The 16356-nt window shown below is 35.5% G+C and overlaps 1 protein-coding gene across 1 annotated transcript in view; it reads left to right on the top strand.

Annotated features, from left to right (window-relative positions):
• Positions 1 to 16356, top strand: part of Nf1 (neurofibromin 1) — a 350626-nt gene that overhangs the window by 307319 nt on the left and 26951 nt on the right. The window contains 3 exon segments of the mRNA XM_089097671.1: positions 658 to 746; positions 3424 to 3510; positions 13427 to 13677. Of these exon segments, the coding sequence (XP_088953797.1) occupies positions 658 to 746; positions 3424 to 3510; positions 13427 to 13677 (427 nt within the window).

Raw genomic sequence — 16356 nt, 5'->3', positions numbered from 1 at the left:
GGGGGGGAATTTTGACGGGGGCCGAGTGTTGACTCTTAATGGCCACGGCTTACATGTACGTACTCTGGGTGTCCAATGCTGTGCGTATATGGTTACTGTATTTAGTTGGAAATCAGACGAATGCAGAGGGTTCCTTCAACTTATTTCGACTTATTTTAATTCATTTGCGTACCGATGTAGAATTTCCCTGAGGTTTCACCCATATTGTCTTTGAATAGGTTAACTAGAAGTATATATAACATTTTACCCGTTATCTTTTCACGACGGCTTAATACGTTTCGTAATTGCACGACTTATAATCTCATTTAAGCTGCTTCAAATGTCCAATTACCAAGAAAACAGTTACCAAACAATTACCAATTAGCAAACAAAACTTGTGATATAATACTCTTGTGGACGTCCCATTGATTATTTCTTGATTCAGTTTAGCGCTACGGTCTTGAAGGGGGATTCCCGGCTGTCAATGAATCCCAGAAAATTGAGTAGAAATACCATTCCTTGAAACAGTGGAATTCAGTCTTATGGAATATTCAGCCCAAGGATTATATGCAATCAGATGGTAAAATGAAATCAAAATTCAAGAAAAACAAATTATCTGCCATCAAGTGTCAATGGGAACTAGGTTGAATAAGGATGATTTGTTTTTTCCATCTGTAGATATAAAAGATGTTTGTTCTAGAGAATTAAATCCAAAAGAATATACTAAAAGAGACAAAAAATCGAGTAAAAATACTGTTATTTTACCGGTAATAATACCGTGAAAATACCGGTGCTTAACATCCTTTTCTTCTTCGTTTTCATCAAGGTTAATTTTTAACAAACATTTGCTATTAAATTTGACCCATTTTCGACACTCTCCGGCTTTAAATAGTAGAAGTTGAGTTTTGGCACGTTCAAGCCCAAAGTAAAAAATAGTTTCAAGGAATGAACTTTTATTTTTAGATTCTATTTTTCCTATTAAAATTATTACATCAATCTCACAACTTAATATTGATTGTCTCTCATTATAAAGATTTTTATTTTGTTTTTATTTATTTGGCAACACTGGAAAATATTTATGAACGCCGCCATTGGCGTTTTTATTTTTTTTTTGTTTTTTTTTTTTTTTTCTCTCAATATTAAGTTGAGACATACGGACTTGCACATCTTCCTACATATAATCTTTGGTTTTTACCCAATACTCCTTTGCTAAGCAAATAAAAGTATCTCAAGAAACTTGGACTCTGGGTGTGCTAGTTTTATTATAAAATATGGCTTTTTATTAAGAACAAAATAGAATGAGTTCTTGAAATTTCGTGTTGTAGAAACAATTGAGATACGTATTTTTGTGCTTAAATATTGGAGTATTGCCAAGTTTATAACATGAATCGAAAAGGTTGTTTTTGGTCCTGTGGGTCTCTTGATAAACGGGAATTACCCTATGCAAACTGTTTATACAAGGGGAGGCATTTATTTGTCTTAAGCTTTATTTGGTTTGATGTTTTAACTTTAACAATATTGGTTGGCTATTTCGCTTTTTTAGATATACCACACTTGCTAAATTAGAACCATGAAGCCATGTTTGTCTCTTCATTTGGGGATGTTCCCAATGGAGATTTTCTCCAAGATTTTGGATCTCAATTCTGAAATAGTGATATTGGGAAAAATATATATATTTAATATTCTCCTCAAAACTATGATTAGTATAGGTGTAATTATTATCCATATCTTGGGAGTTTCTCTAAACTTTGGCATTTTTGCATGTGAATTTTGAATTTTTTCCAAGTCCTCAGTGTCAGTCAAAATATAAAAATCTATCGGTTTTACATTCAAACCAAAAAAAAAAACTTTTTACAGTGACCGGATCTACTTCTCAGTAGTTTTGTCTCTACTTTCTTGTTGAACTTTTGTCCTGGGAGAAGTAATTATTTTTATGAAATTATCACTACGCACTTGGCATATGTCATTTTACAACACGGTGGGGGGGAGTCAACTCTTGCCGACGTTTAAATAGGTCTTGAAAAAATGAGGCGCATTCGAGCTATTTTGGTGCTTTTTGTAGGTGGTTGCGTATTAAATTCTACAACCTTCAAATTTTGTAAAGCAAATTTATGGAAGATATATATATATATATATATATATATATATATATATATATATATATATATATATATATATATATATATATATATATATATATATATATATATATATATATATATATATATATATATATACATTGGGATCTGCTGAAACTAAGTCTACGACCAGGAGACTTCTTCGCCAGTGGAAAAATCCCCCAAATTCTACTTCAAAAAATGAAGTGTAGGTCATAAGACGTGTGTGGGAAAGAGCCAAATATTGTTGGCCAGAGCGAGAAAAACAAAGAAATGAACTCGATTAGTGTGGCGGCTGTGTATAAGATTTTTCTTTTTGTTAGATTTGAAATAGACTCGATGCCGTAATCGTCTTTGTAAAATTTTCACAGTGTGCCCGACTTTTGTAATGGCACATTAGGGGGTGTTTTCGTCCCCTATTGACTGACCTTAAAATAACTGTGTTTTTGTTCCGGCTGCAGTTTATGAGCAGTTGTTTATTTCTAAAAATAAAAGAAAGCACTCCACTCAATTCATTTCGGAAGTGTCAATTAAAAAAAAAGATTGGATTCTGAAAATGATTCTTGACTTCGATTATTATCTGAGCCAACAAAAACAAAAATGTGTGGTTACGATGTTTTAGACGCAACAAAACAATTCTAAAGTATATTTGTAAGCTAGAACCCTCAACTCTTAGAAACAGTTATTAATTATTTTGAAAACTAAATTAGATGCTAGAAAATGAATGACTTGTCTTAGTTCATTGGAGCAAGTCATAAATTTCAAAGTGATAAACTGTGTCATACAGGGGCTTGCTGGGGTCAAAATGTGTTTCCAAAATCTAAGTGGGGGGGGACGGGCAATTTTGATATTTTCCGATTTATTTCTGTGAAAATACCGAAAAATCGGAATTTTTCTATTTCTAAGGTGTGATTGGGAAAGAAAAATCTTGGGGGCAGTAGTCCTTTCCTTACGCCCCCCCCCAATTGACATCCCTGGTCTCATAGTACCTTTTGAATTGCCGCGGCCTGTTTTATTATGACCCTGGTCAATTTTTGTTGTCGTCATCCCTTATCAGGAGTATCCCCTAATGGATAAAGCCCTTTTATTCCAAAAAACGTCAAAGAAGCAACGACACTGTAATGATTTTTCTCAGTCATGACTTATTTGCCTTGTGATGAATTAGTTCTCGCCAAACCTTTTTACAAAGAAATTAGTTATCATTTGTGTATCTCTCCTATTGTCCCGAATTAGCTAAAAGCCAACCAATAGTGTCTCATTATTTCTATAGTGAACTAAACTCATGTCCTCTTGAACGTTTTCTGCATGCTATCTTTCTCTTCTTTAGCGAGCTGTATTTAAAACACAACGCTCTCTCTCAGGACCTGTTGGGCGAGATCAAAGGACATCAGAGACAGGAGAGACGAGCGGAAAGGTAAGTTTCTTCTAGCAGACATGTTGGCAGGGAAGGAGGCTTCAATTGAGCTTTGCTTTTGAAATTAACTCTTTCCTGTCATTCTCCAACTTTAAAAACAAATTGTTCTCTGAGTTCTTACTTTCTTTCTTATTTTTTACTTTCTTTTTTATTATCTTTCTTTATTTGGTCAATCAACTGGAAATTGCGGCAAGACGCAGTGAAAGTTTGACCTTTTTATTGAGCTGCAAACCCAATACCACACATCATAGTTCAGGTATATCTCTTTTCTGTAGTTTTTTTTCATCTCTTATTTTTGCTTTGTGTGCCTTTAAATCAGGTAATTGGGCTAGCAGCCCCATGATGTTACGATCTGAAGATTTTGACATTAAAAGAATAGTTCGGTGCAGAAAAGATTCTGCACTTTTTTTTATGTTTTTGAACGATGGAACGATGGTTGGCCTTTGTTTACATAAGTCCTGTAAAATAGGTCTATCGTCTTTGTTTACATAAGTCCTGTAGAATAGGTCTACTGCCTTTGTTTACATAAGTCCTGTAGAAGCGTTGCCTTATCTTTGATTCGTGGATTATTTTTAGGTTGCTAGTCAAAAACCGCTTGGAATTATTACGTTAAATAGCATATGTTACAGAAAAAAAATCTCTAAAAAACTCTCCTTAAAAAACTCTAAAAAAAAATTCAGTTTTTCCTGGTAGTAAGAAAAATGATTTCTTAATTTTTAGTACACTTGGAGATAAAGGTGTTCTTTAGATTTTGTTTTAGTATTTAATTTTATTGCTTTTGTAATTCTTGTAATTCACTTGTTTTTACTTACATATGTATATTCTCGAAAACATTTTTTTTTTTACTTTTAAGTCTATTCTGAAAACGAGTTTCGAATTATTTTTTTCGTATTATTTTAGACTTTTTAGTCTTATCGACAACTAAACCCTGTTGGGCTAGCAGTCCCATGATGTTACGATCTGAGGAATTTGACATTAAAAGAATAGTTTGGTTAAAAGCATAACACAAAAAAAAGATTCTGCACTTTTTTATCCATATTTATGTTTTTGAACGATGGTTTTTGATGTTTTAGTTGTTCAGAACCAAAATTATTTATTTTAGAAAAAAAAGCAAAGTAACTACATCGTCTACCCTGCAAGACTGTTTGGCCGGGTAAAACAGCAGAGGATGATCGAGAAACACACGCAACTTTACACGCTTAATGCATTCTTTGCAAATACAGGGATATCAAAGTGATATTATAATCATTTTGGCATTTCCAAAATAGTACTAAGATTATTAGTAGGACCCAAGCGTTCTTCAAACATTAAAATTTGGAGTTGTATATAAAAAAAGGGTATCATTTTCAATCATCTTTCCACAGATGTTTTAAAATGTTTTCTCTTGTAATGTATCTTCAGGGGACTTGCACGCCGAATCTGGAATCTAACGAACAACGAGAAGGGATTCAACTGTATCAAATATTAATCACAAATGAAACAAAGTTTGAGGTATACCTAGGCTATAGCCAATAGGGTATCTAGCAAAAGGAGTTTTTGAATCCTAACAAACTTATACACTCGTAATAGTTAATATCCTAATTCTGGGTTTTCAGAGTTATGATTGGTTCGAACCTGTTGCAGCACTGTGGATTGATGATCTGCTTGGCACTATGGGGCCTGGGGTTTGATTTCACCGCAAGGTTTGACGATGGGCTTGCTGTCTTTCCCTGTTAAAAAAAAAGACGCAGGCAACTCGAACGTCGTTTTGAACCCCCTATGTATCATCAATGGCCCTGGAGGACCTCTGTCATTTGTTCTTTGTGCTCAATTCAAGTTCTATTGGGCTGAGGAAGGAGGGGCTCCTAAATTCAGGTCACAGGCACATTTAGAAGAGGGGGTATGCCAGATCACCTTGTTAAAAAATATATAATAGATAAAAAATATGAAATTATGTTAAAAGCGGTGAAGCTGAATTGAGTCAGATTTACATTGCTAGTTTAATTCCATGGCAAAAATGAGCTTTAAATTCAGAGGTTTACATCTGTCACGTATTTTCATTAGCCGATCACATTATTTCTTCGTTTCTGCGATTTTTACAGATATAAATAAACCCGCCTTTCTAAACCCTTAATATTCCTCCTGTGAGAGATTAAGCCAATGAAAAGAAAGAAAATAATAATACTAATTTGCAGTTAATGGGTTCTTTTGTTTATGATTCTAAGAACGACAAGCTTTTTAGTCACAAGAACTTTTACAAGTAATCCCTGTGTTTCTCTGTGATTCGAAATTCACTTTCTCTTTTCTTTTTGGATCCAAAAGATGGGGATACCCTACTGTTACAGTATAGTGGTTTCTACGAGTTTTTCTAGGTGTACTCCTGCCCCACCCCCGAAAATTACGCCGGGAGACTAGGTACCTAGGTGCTGCAGCAACTCTTGGCTGGCTTTACTGACGAAAATGTTGCGGGGGCACTGCTCTGTTCTTTTCTTATTTGTCGCTGTTTAAATGTCGCAGATGTCAACCCCTGGAAAACTGTCAAATGGTATATTTCGAGAAGAATTTTTCTCTTAAGAAAAATTAAGGATTTCACGTTCCTTAATTGGTGTTTTTCCCTATAAAATCTCCCCCCCCCCCCTCCTCGCCACATTTTACTTTTAAAATTAAACACATTTAACAATTGTGCCGCGAAAAAAAAAAAAAGCCAGATAAAAAAAAAGCGAACAAAGTAATATAACGGTGGCTCAGCTCTTATGAAAGCGGAGTGGTGGGTCATCGAGTTGGTGCGGGAGATGCCATTAAGCCCGAATAAGGGTACTGCCGGGTGACATCTCCCTTCTTGTCGCAGAAAAGAGTTTCTAACATTCATATTTTATGAAATTATTTGCAATGATTTGTAGTTGAGCATCAGCTATTATGAAGGAGAGCTGTTAGTTCATTGTGCAGGCAGGAGGGGAATGCCTTAAGTCGTGTAGTTTACTGCCAAAACATCCTAACTCATTGAGCCTTCAGATAAATATAGAATGAAAGGTGGGGGGTGGAGAAATTGATTATTTAATCCCTCTTGATTTCTGGGAAAATTTCTGTCCTATGCCTTCATTATTGGAGATGGGGGGGGGCGTAAGAGTCCGCCCTCTATTCCGACAATTTTGTTTCTATACAACATAAGATGTTACATTCACAGGTATACTGGTACAAGGATGGAAAAGAAAAGACGGGACATAATTTTGCTGTGGGAAAGGGGAGGGATTATGGTCCACAAATGAGCCACAACAATTTTTTTTAGCCAAAGCTCACTTCAAATGGAATTTGTCCACAAAATGCAGCCCAGAAAACGGTCAGAAAAGGGCCAAAAGGCTTTTCCCCATTTACTTTAAATGATGAGGAGGATTTCCCGCAGGAGGGGGAAACGCCTAGAACCGTTCCTTTAAGATGGTCACAAAACACCGTGTTCTTAAAACTAATTTATTCTTTATTTCGTGACACCCAGTCAATGTTACTTGCTTTGAAAAACACCGTGTATACGAGCTAATGCTTTATTGCTTTGTTCCAAACCATGAAACTCAACACAACTTGTGTTGTTATTTCTAAAATCACTCAAGTTAACGTTACTTTATTGTGTTGCTTTGCCTAAGAACATAAAACCCTTTAATTGTTTTTAATGTATTTGATTATATACGAATTTGGTTCTCTTCTATCTCTGAGTGATTGCCACATAAGTATCAGCACTGAAAAACTGGTCACTTAGCCTTTAGTTCTGATTCCCAGGTAACTCGCTGGATTGTGATTCATTTTCTATAAAATATGTTGATTTTTTCTGGTGGTTTGGAATCAACATTTGCAGAACCCTTTCTTCATTTCGATAACAAATTACAGAGGCATTACAGACAGCCTTGATTACAGAGCCAGTGCTGCACTACTGTCTAAGTAAGGAGTCAGGTGTCTTCCATGAATGTTTATTTGTTTTTTCCCGGCCGCTTCACATGGAAGAAGTCATTTTAGAAACTTGGGAGGGGGCTCATTTAATTAGAAATTGAAATTTATAGTGCTCTTTTAAGACTTGAAAGTAATTGGAGGACTGAGTCTAGCCCCCATCTCCTGCCTTTTTTCGCTAACCGCGCCCCCATATACCCCATGATATACAATCAAAATTTTCGGATAGCAGATAGCTCCAACAAATATCCTCCTGGGAGGATAGACCCCCAAATCCTTGGGGTACGGGTTATAAATCCTGTAAACTGCCACTTGTTTATTTTTATGTTTTGTATTGGAAATGGGGGGCATATTTGTTATTGGGTGTTAGGTGGCCCGATAGTAACGGAGATCATTCTCTACGTCAAAAAGGTTACACATTACATTGTTTTTCGGGGGTGGGGGGACCAAAAAACTGGTCCCTGTTGGTTTTTAAGACTCAGTTCTACCGGCTGTGCCAAGAATACTGTCATTATCAAAAGCAATAAGTGCATCCGGAAAATACAAGCTCCTGTCACAGTTAGCGGTAGATTCTGGTTAACAAAGACGACAACAAATCGCACGTTTTGAATTTTTTTTTTTTTTTTTTTTTTTTTTTTCGCATTAAAAAGGTAATTAAAAAAAAAAAAAAAGTTTTTTTGCCCAATTAAAGATAATTGCGGAACTTCACAAAATTATTTCGAATGTTTAAAAAATAGTAAAACAACTGAGGTGACTTCACCAGATGAATATGGAAGAAACCAAGAATAAATATTCCCTTTATAACAATATGGGACAGTTTCCGAAGAAGAATCTAGTGAGTTAAGGAGTCGAATGCTTTTCATACATCGACAAACAGAGCAGCCGGTATCAGACCAGAGTCAAGAGCTGAATGTAAATAATTGATGTAAAAATGTGAAGAGATTCACATGTATGCTCAGCTGAGTTCTTTGCCCTAAAACTAAACTGAAACACGTGAAACATTGTTAAAAATTTAGATAATCAAGAAGTTGAGAAAGCCTTCTTCTAAAATTTTAGTAAACGTTGACGAAACAGAGTGGGACGATAATTTGCTTGATCTTTCTATGGTCCATCTTTAAAAATAATAACAGCACGAGTAAAGCGCATGAGAATGTATCATTTTCAAAAGAAAGATTGTCAAGTCTCAGTGGGGCAGAAACGATGACAGGAAAAATGAACTTGGCTACCTTAGGAGGAATGCTGTCTTGATCAGAAGATTAAAAACCCCTCAGACCACTAACAATTGTGGCAATTTCGACTTCAAGGATATGTTCTAAAGCCATTGATTTAAAACAAGCGGGTCCAAGGTAAGACCTAAAATCACTTAGAGAAGGAGGACTTACAGAAGAGGCTGTAGTTTTGCCAATGTTAGTACAATAGGAAGTAATTGCATTTTGAACTCTTAGCTCACAGTCCACGATTTCGTCTTCAATCAAAATATGTGAAGGGACAAAAGGGGGAAGAGAAGGTGACCGGATAACAGAATTGATTAGTTGCCAAGTTTTCCTAATGTGTTTACCACACTCAGAGAATGTTCCATACTGAAGACTTGATTTAGATGTCCGTGAGAGCAAATTATGAACTCTTCTATGATCTTTGAAACATTGAAGTAGAGATTCACGTGAATAGAGGACCTATAAGCCTTCCAAAAATTATCGTGCTTCCTTCGGGCTTTAAGGGGTCCAGGAACCATCCAGTGATTTAATTGGGTTCTTCTTTTTTATGCCAGATTTGACTGGGATGTATCACACATATGCAAGATACGGTATTTTGTTTCGACGAATCACAAAACGAATTAAATTGAGAATCTAAATCAGATTCAGCTGGCACCTCCAACCATAACCTGAGAAAGGCCAGTTCCTGATCATAAAATATTAAAGACGAAAAACCAATTCTTTGGCTCTTCTTGGGCAATTAATCAGAAAACTCATACCTGAAAAAAAAAAACAGGAAAATGGTCTGAGATATCACTCATCAGCATATAATTCTGCACCGAGGACAGCGATGAATAAACTGGGTGCTACCATTTCTAACAACCGTCGCAAGCAACAAACGTCATAACATCCAACTGTCAGAACCACCAACCGTCACAACATCCAAAAAAATTTATAAGTTTATATAATAGTAATAATTATATAATAGTTTAGAAACAAATTTCGGCTATGTATTTGCATATCAAAGGGGCGGGGGTAAAGCCTAGCATATATTAAATACGTAACCTAACCTTTTCCCCCCTAAATCCCCCCAAAAAACTGGTATGTTTGGATGTTGTGACGGTTGGTGGTTCTGACGGATTTTTTTGTCGTTGTGATGACGGATTTTGTAGTGCTCGTGACGGGTGGATGTTATGACGCCTTCCCCGAAGAAACATTAAGCAAACAAGCAGCTTTGTCAGTTACACGAGTTGGACTGCATGCAGAAGGTTATGGTCCATGAGTGAGCGTAGTTAAAAGAAAATCTAGAGACAAGGATGACCCTACTGGTCACAAAGATAATGTTGGATTTTTTCCGAGCCTCATCCAAAAAATAAGAGTAAAGGGGTAGCTGAGCCACTAGGAGATCGGCATATATTACCTACAACTAAATTTTTAGCCTGTGTTTTAAGCTGAATTAAATAAAAAAAACAAGTTTTTCAACTGAAAGTAAGGAGCAAGATTAAAACTTAAAACGAACAGAAATTATTATATATATGAGGGGGGTTCACCCTTACTTACAAATCGCCCTTAGTCCGTATATGGTAGGGGCTGTCCCCTTCTCAACGCCTCGCTCTTTACGCTAAAGTTTTTTATTTTTTAGAAAATATAGTCTTGATAAATATTATAAAATTATCGTAAATATCCAGGCGGTGTGGTGGGGAAATTCCCTTACTTTAAGTTTTTTTTTTTTTTTTTTTTTTTTATTTTTTTAATGCTTTGTAATAATTCGTATTTTTATTTTATCTAACCCTAAAATAAAAATTAAAAAAAAATTTTCATATTAATTTTAATTTGATTTTGTTAAATGGCTTTCTCGAAAGTTGTTTAATTTTATTTACGAACGTTTTTATTAGTAATAGATATACGTAACTTACGAATTAACTTACGTAACGAATTTCTATAGTCATATATTTCAATACGTATATTAGGGGGTTGGCCCCCTAGTCAATACCTCGCTCTTTACGCTAAAGTTCGAATTTTGTTCCAATTCTTTAAAAATGACCCCTTAATAACAACGGGCTTTAATTAGAATAAATCGCGATTATAAAAGTAATAAAAAATCATACGCTTAAAGAGCTAGTTATTTACTAGGGGGCGAACCCAATCATATACGTGATAATTTCTCTTCGTTTTAAGTTTTGACATTGCTCCTTACTTTCAATTGAAAAACTTGTTTTTTTTAATTTTTTTTCTGATCGTTTTTTTTTTTTAATAATTATTGGAAATCCGGCGCCCTCGTCGTACGAATATACCTTCCCCCCAGAAAAATTTTTCCCGACGTCTTTCATTCCACACCACCTCCAACCCACCCCACTACCCGAAAAAATCCTTCTGAAAACGTCTGTATACTTCCCAATAACCACGAGTGTATGTAAACATTGGGTAAAGTTCATAACTTTCAGCCCTCCTCCTGGGGACTTTCGGGGATTAAGTCATCCTAAAAGACATAGTTATTATATTTTTGACATGCTGAACAAAATGGCTATCTCAAAATTTTGATCGGGGGATTTTGGGAAAAAAATAAGCATGGGAGGGGGCCTAGTTGCCCTCCATTTTTCGGTCACTTATAAAGGGCACTAGAAATTTTAATCTCCGTTCAAATGAGCCATCCCAAGATATTCTAGGACCACCGGGTTGATACGATCACCCCTGGGAAAAAAAAAAACAACAAAAAAACAAATAAACACGCTACCGTGATCTTTCCTCTGGCAAAAAATACAAAATTCCACATTTTTGCAGATAGGAGCTTGAAACCTCACAGTAGGATTCTCTTATACGCTGAATCTGATGGTGTGATTTTCCTTAAGGTTCTATAACTTTTTGGGGGTGTTCCCCCTTTTTTTAATATCAGGCAAATTTTCTCAGGCGCTTGACTTTTGATAGGTATAACTATACTTGATGAAATTCATATATTTGAAATCAGGCTTAAAATCTGATTCCTGTGATGTATCTATTGGTATAGAAATTCCGCTTTTTAGAGTTTCGTTTACTATTGAGCTGGGTGGCTCCTTACTTACAGTTCATTGACACGAACTGTTTGATATCTATTGGTATCAAAATTCCGTTTTTAGAGCTTCGGTTACTATTGAGCCGGGTCGCTCTTTACTTACAGTTCGTTACCACGAACTGTTTGATAAACTTAGATCTAAAAATCCTTTCTTCATATCTTGACGGGTCGCGTTTTACAGAGAGCAAGGCCACCCTTAGCCATCCTAGTTGGATACAATTATTCCGTATTGTAACAAGAGAGATGCAAAAGACATTCAATTTTCGATTTAAGGAAAGCATTACAAACACCACAAATTTTAACAAAAGCCACTGAGTATATCTCAATTTAGTCCCAATTGAAGTCCCAGGTAATCGATGCTTAACCGTAGTCTGGGGAGGGCTGATCACATGATCTATCAGTTGCAATATTCTCACTCTTTTCAGCATTAATTTTCAGTCAAATCTTCCTATACTTTTGTACAAAAAAAAAATGTTCTTCAATACCAGCAACAGTACTGCTGAAATTCAATATATTGTCAGTCAATTCAGAAGTGTCAGGTAAATAAATGTTATGCCTCGTTAAATAAATGTCATGCAAAGTTTCTTCACAGCCTCCAGTACACTGCTGTTATGTAGCGGAGGTGGAGACACTCCACCTTGCCTGACACATTTCCAAATACGTTATCAAACAGTTCCTGGTCAAACGTCCCCTTCTGTCCCATAATACTGTTAAAGAGTAGTATGAGGATGAAGGGGTCACTTATACCACTACTGATCAAGATTCAGAGGCTATTGACCCACTTTTTACCTCCAATTTGTTTTTAAGGAATCAGGACTCGTTTTTGAGCAGTCGGTGGTTTTTTTTTTTTTTTTTTTTTTTTTTTTTTTTTTTTTTTTTTTTGCCCTTACAAAGGAGATGCCAAGCTCTTGAAATTCTTATATGTTTGAGTTATTTTTACAATATATTAAATAAAAAAAAACAAGTTTTCAACTGAAAGTAGAGAGCAGCATTAAAACTTAAAACGAAAAGAAATTATTACGTATATGAGGGGGTTCGCCCCCTAGTCAATACCTTGCCCTCTAGACTAAGTTCGAATTTTGTTCCAGTTCTTTAAGAATGACCTATGAATTACAAAGGCCGTTTAATTAGAATAAATAGCTCTTTTGAAAGTACTAGAAAACTTTAGTTCTTTATCGTTAGTCATGCGTTAAAAGCGGATTTTCGTTAGTCATGAGAACATCTCCTTAAAATGATTTGTAAACTTTTTGTTGACACTCAAAGAAAATATTTTGATGTTGAGGGTAGAGAATCGTGGTATATTTTAAGCACTTTTAAATTAAGTATATAATCAAATTGAAACTACTGCCTCCTTGGATGCCTGCTGTAACGGGGCTTTCTCCCTGAAAGCAGAAATATGGCTCGAAGAAGTGAAAATTTCGCGGTTACGAGCAAAGGCCTTCAATTATAGGGCCAGTGTGCTTTCAAAAATGTATTGTCATCTGATTTTTTTATGTTGCTGAAGAAAAGAGGCGTTTGTTATTTTGAAATGTCCGTTTTTTTACATCAAGTATTTTAGTTGGTCCCAATCACGCTTTTCTTCTCTTTTTTTTTTTGTGCTTTTGATTTAACGTAGCTAACTAGTATGCTTATGTTTATTTCTTAAATGCTTTCTGCTCTTAATCAAAGATTGAATAAGTAATTTAATCTAGTAACGAACATAAGCTACTATGTACTAAAATTTGTTTTCAAAGTTGTTTTATTTAACAAGTACATTTTTTAGGGTGACATATCGCCAACAGGCCATCCAAGTGACCACATCCCAGATAAAGATCGATCAACTCGTGTATCCGTCAGTAATGAAAATAATGTGCTCCTGGATCCTGAAGTTCTAACTGATTGCCCTACTCAAGCTCTTGTTTTGACAGTTTTGGCAACACTGGTCAAGTACACCACTGATGATAATGAAATGAGAGTTCTCTATGATTATTTGGCAGAAGGCTCTGTTATATTCCCAAAAGTGTTCCCAATTATGTAAGAAGATCGTTTTAATTCTTCTTCTTCTTGTTTAGATTAGTATGGAGGTGCTTTCGCATAATCTCACCACTGGAATCAAATCCCGAGCCCTTCATTGCGGTGCTGGAGCTGAGTTTGAGCTCTGGTTCCCGTATTACCAAGCTGATATCTATCCCACTGCGCTTTTATTTGTTTTTATTTCTTAATCTAAGCTTAGAATAGCGCATCCCTTCTTAAAATAAAGTTTTACTTACGTTTTATAAAAAAAGAATTTAAAAAAAAAATCTGAAAGATTCAAAGTGAAACCCACCGGCCTTAACGAAACCTCAAAAAATAATTGTAAGACCAAAGCACTTTTAGATACCTATAAGGTTTTCCTTCAAAGGCAAAAAATTCCAAAACTTTTGAGATGTCACAAAAATTTCTTCTTTTTTTTAAGAGTAAAGCAGGTTCCCAGCCAGTAGATGCTCTTCTTTGGAATGCAACCTTCTTCCTTAGAATATTCTTGGAGGATAAAAACTATATATGAACTGTACTTACGAGCTTTTCCTTAGCTTCCATGTTCATGAAACGTGTCCTCTACATCTGTTGTAGGTTCAAACTGTGGTGTAGCTCCCGATTCTAGTGCAGCTTCTATGCCTACTGAATTAGCCCTAACAGGAGCCCTTCGCTCTTTGCTCTAAAAACGTCTCTTTTTTCAAGTAATTTAACACATTGATTCAGTGAGGAGGTTTCCTCTGTCAATGGAGGTTTTTGTTGATTCTGTGACGAGGCTTCCGAGAACGATAGTTTTTTTTTGGGGGGGGGGCTCATGGGTTTTTATCTCCAAATGTGCGAGAGTTTTATAGTCCGAAAAGAATTTATTGGGCCGTATTTCTTTTATATTTGTAGTTAAAATGAAACAGAAACATATAATAACTTGTAAAATTTTTGATTAGAATAATGAAAAATATATAGAAAAAAGCATGCAATAAAATAATAAAAGCTCATTTTACTATTATGTATATAGTTTCACTGTCTTAATTAAAAGTTTTGCCGTTATTGTAAATTTCCATTTCATTTGAGTTTGATCATTCAAAATTATTGTCGCCTCTCTACGCTCAATAAAAGGGCTTAGATGATGCTCCCCCGAATGGAAGCCAAATCGAAACCCAACTGCCGATGGAATTACTACAACTAACAACAATAAATTTGTGGAGCACTAACCTGCCTGATGCCAACACAGCTGCGCGCGTTCCTCCTCCATCCTAATCTATTCAAAACTTCTCTTTTTACACCCTCCTAAGAACTTCCAATTTCCTTTAAACCCTTTATTAGGACCTCCTCCCCACCCCATTCGGGGACGACCAACGTTTCGTTGGGCCCTAGATGCATGCCGAAAAATGAAAATTTTTGGCAATTTGTCGTCCTTCATCCGCAAAACGAATCCTAGCCTTCTCTATTATTGCCTCGTTACAGCCCTAGAAAGGGGAATAGAGCCACATTTTTTGTACAGCCTACTCTTTACGATCAGTCAAACAGGTATCCAAAATAATCCGTAAAAACTTATCTGGTAAACATCTAACAAATCATACTCCGTCTTCCGAAGCGCCTGCGTTTTGGAACTATACCGATGGAACGTTGGGGTTCAATTGTTCATTTCTGGAATTGCTGATGACTCGAGTCAACTTAACACTTTCACCAAGAGCACAGAATAAACACCACCAGACATATACAAAGGAATTTTTATTTATTTTGCTTTATTTTGTCATTGACGGAATTCAACCGGTTTTGTTTTATTAATATACTGAAATCAATAAAGCAGAACTTACTTAATCGTTTAATATGAAATCAGATAAACGTAACTAACTTATTTGCAAAACAAAACGTCTGTTAAGTAAAGAAGTTCCGAATCAATTCCATCGGGTTCGAGGCTCCAAGAAGTTCCACAAAAAAAAAGTTACAGCCCTTTTCTTTTCTGATGCTCGATGGCCTATCTGTCAGTATCACTAGGTTATGTACAAATTGTGAAACTCAACCGATTTCCTCTTCTTAATTATAAAGCTTCTGAAAATAATAGCTGTTCTTCATCTAACTTGAGAGTAGATTTAAGTTTTATTTTGTCAAATATGTTGATGGGCTCTAGATAGAGAAATACATGTTTTATTGCATGCAACTCTTAGAATAGTGGTCATGTATTTTCTTACTTGTATTTACTTATGAAATAAATCGATTTAATCATAAAGGATAAATATATTTATTGGGGAATAGAGCCACTTTTTTGTGGGGAATAGAGCCACTTTTTTTGTACAGCTTACTCTTTGAAATGTAATCAGTCAAACAGGTATCCCAAATGACCCGTAAACAATTTCTCTGGTAAACATCTAACAAATCCTACTCCTTCTTCTGAAGCGCCTGCGTTTTGGAACTATAGCGATGGAACGTTGGGGTTCAATTATTCATTGCTGGAATTGCTGATGACTCGAGTCAACTTAGCACTTTCCCCAAGAGCACAGAATAAATACCATTGTCACATATGTTTATGGGCTCTGGATAGAGAAATACTTGTTTTATTGCATGCAATTCTTAGGATAGTGCTCATGTACATTGTTTTTTCTTATGAAATAAATCGGTTTAATCATAAACAATAAATATACCAAAACTTGAAGCAAAATTTGTTACATAAATATAGCTCTAAATTATGGGTGCCTCGAGGCT

The sequence above is a fragment of the Artemia sp. Qi Xiang Cuo genome, chromosome 12, assembly GCF_049724085.1.
Source record: "Artemia sp. Qi Xiang Cuo chromosome 12, ASM4972408v1, whole genome shotgun sequence".
NCBI classification, from domain to species: Eukaryota; Metazoa; Arthropoda; class Branchiopoda; order Anostraca; family Artemiidae; genus Artemia; species Artemia sp. Qi Xiang Cuo.
Note: the sequence above shows the minus strand (reverse complement) of the source record. Positions and strands in the feature narration are given on the sequence as shown.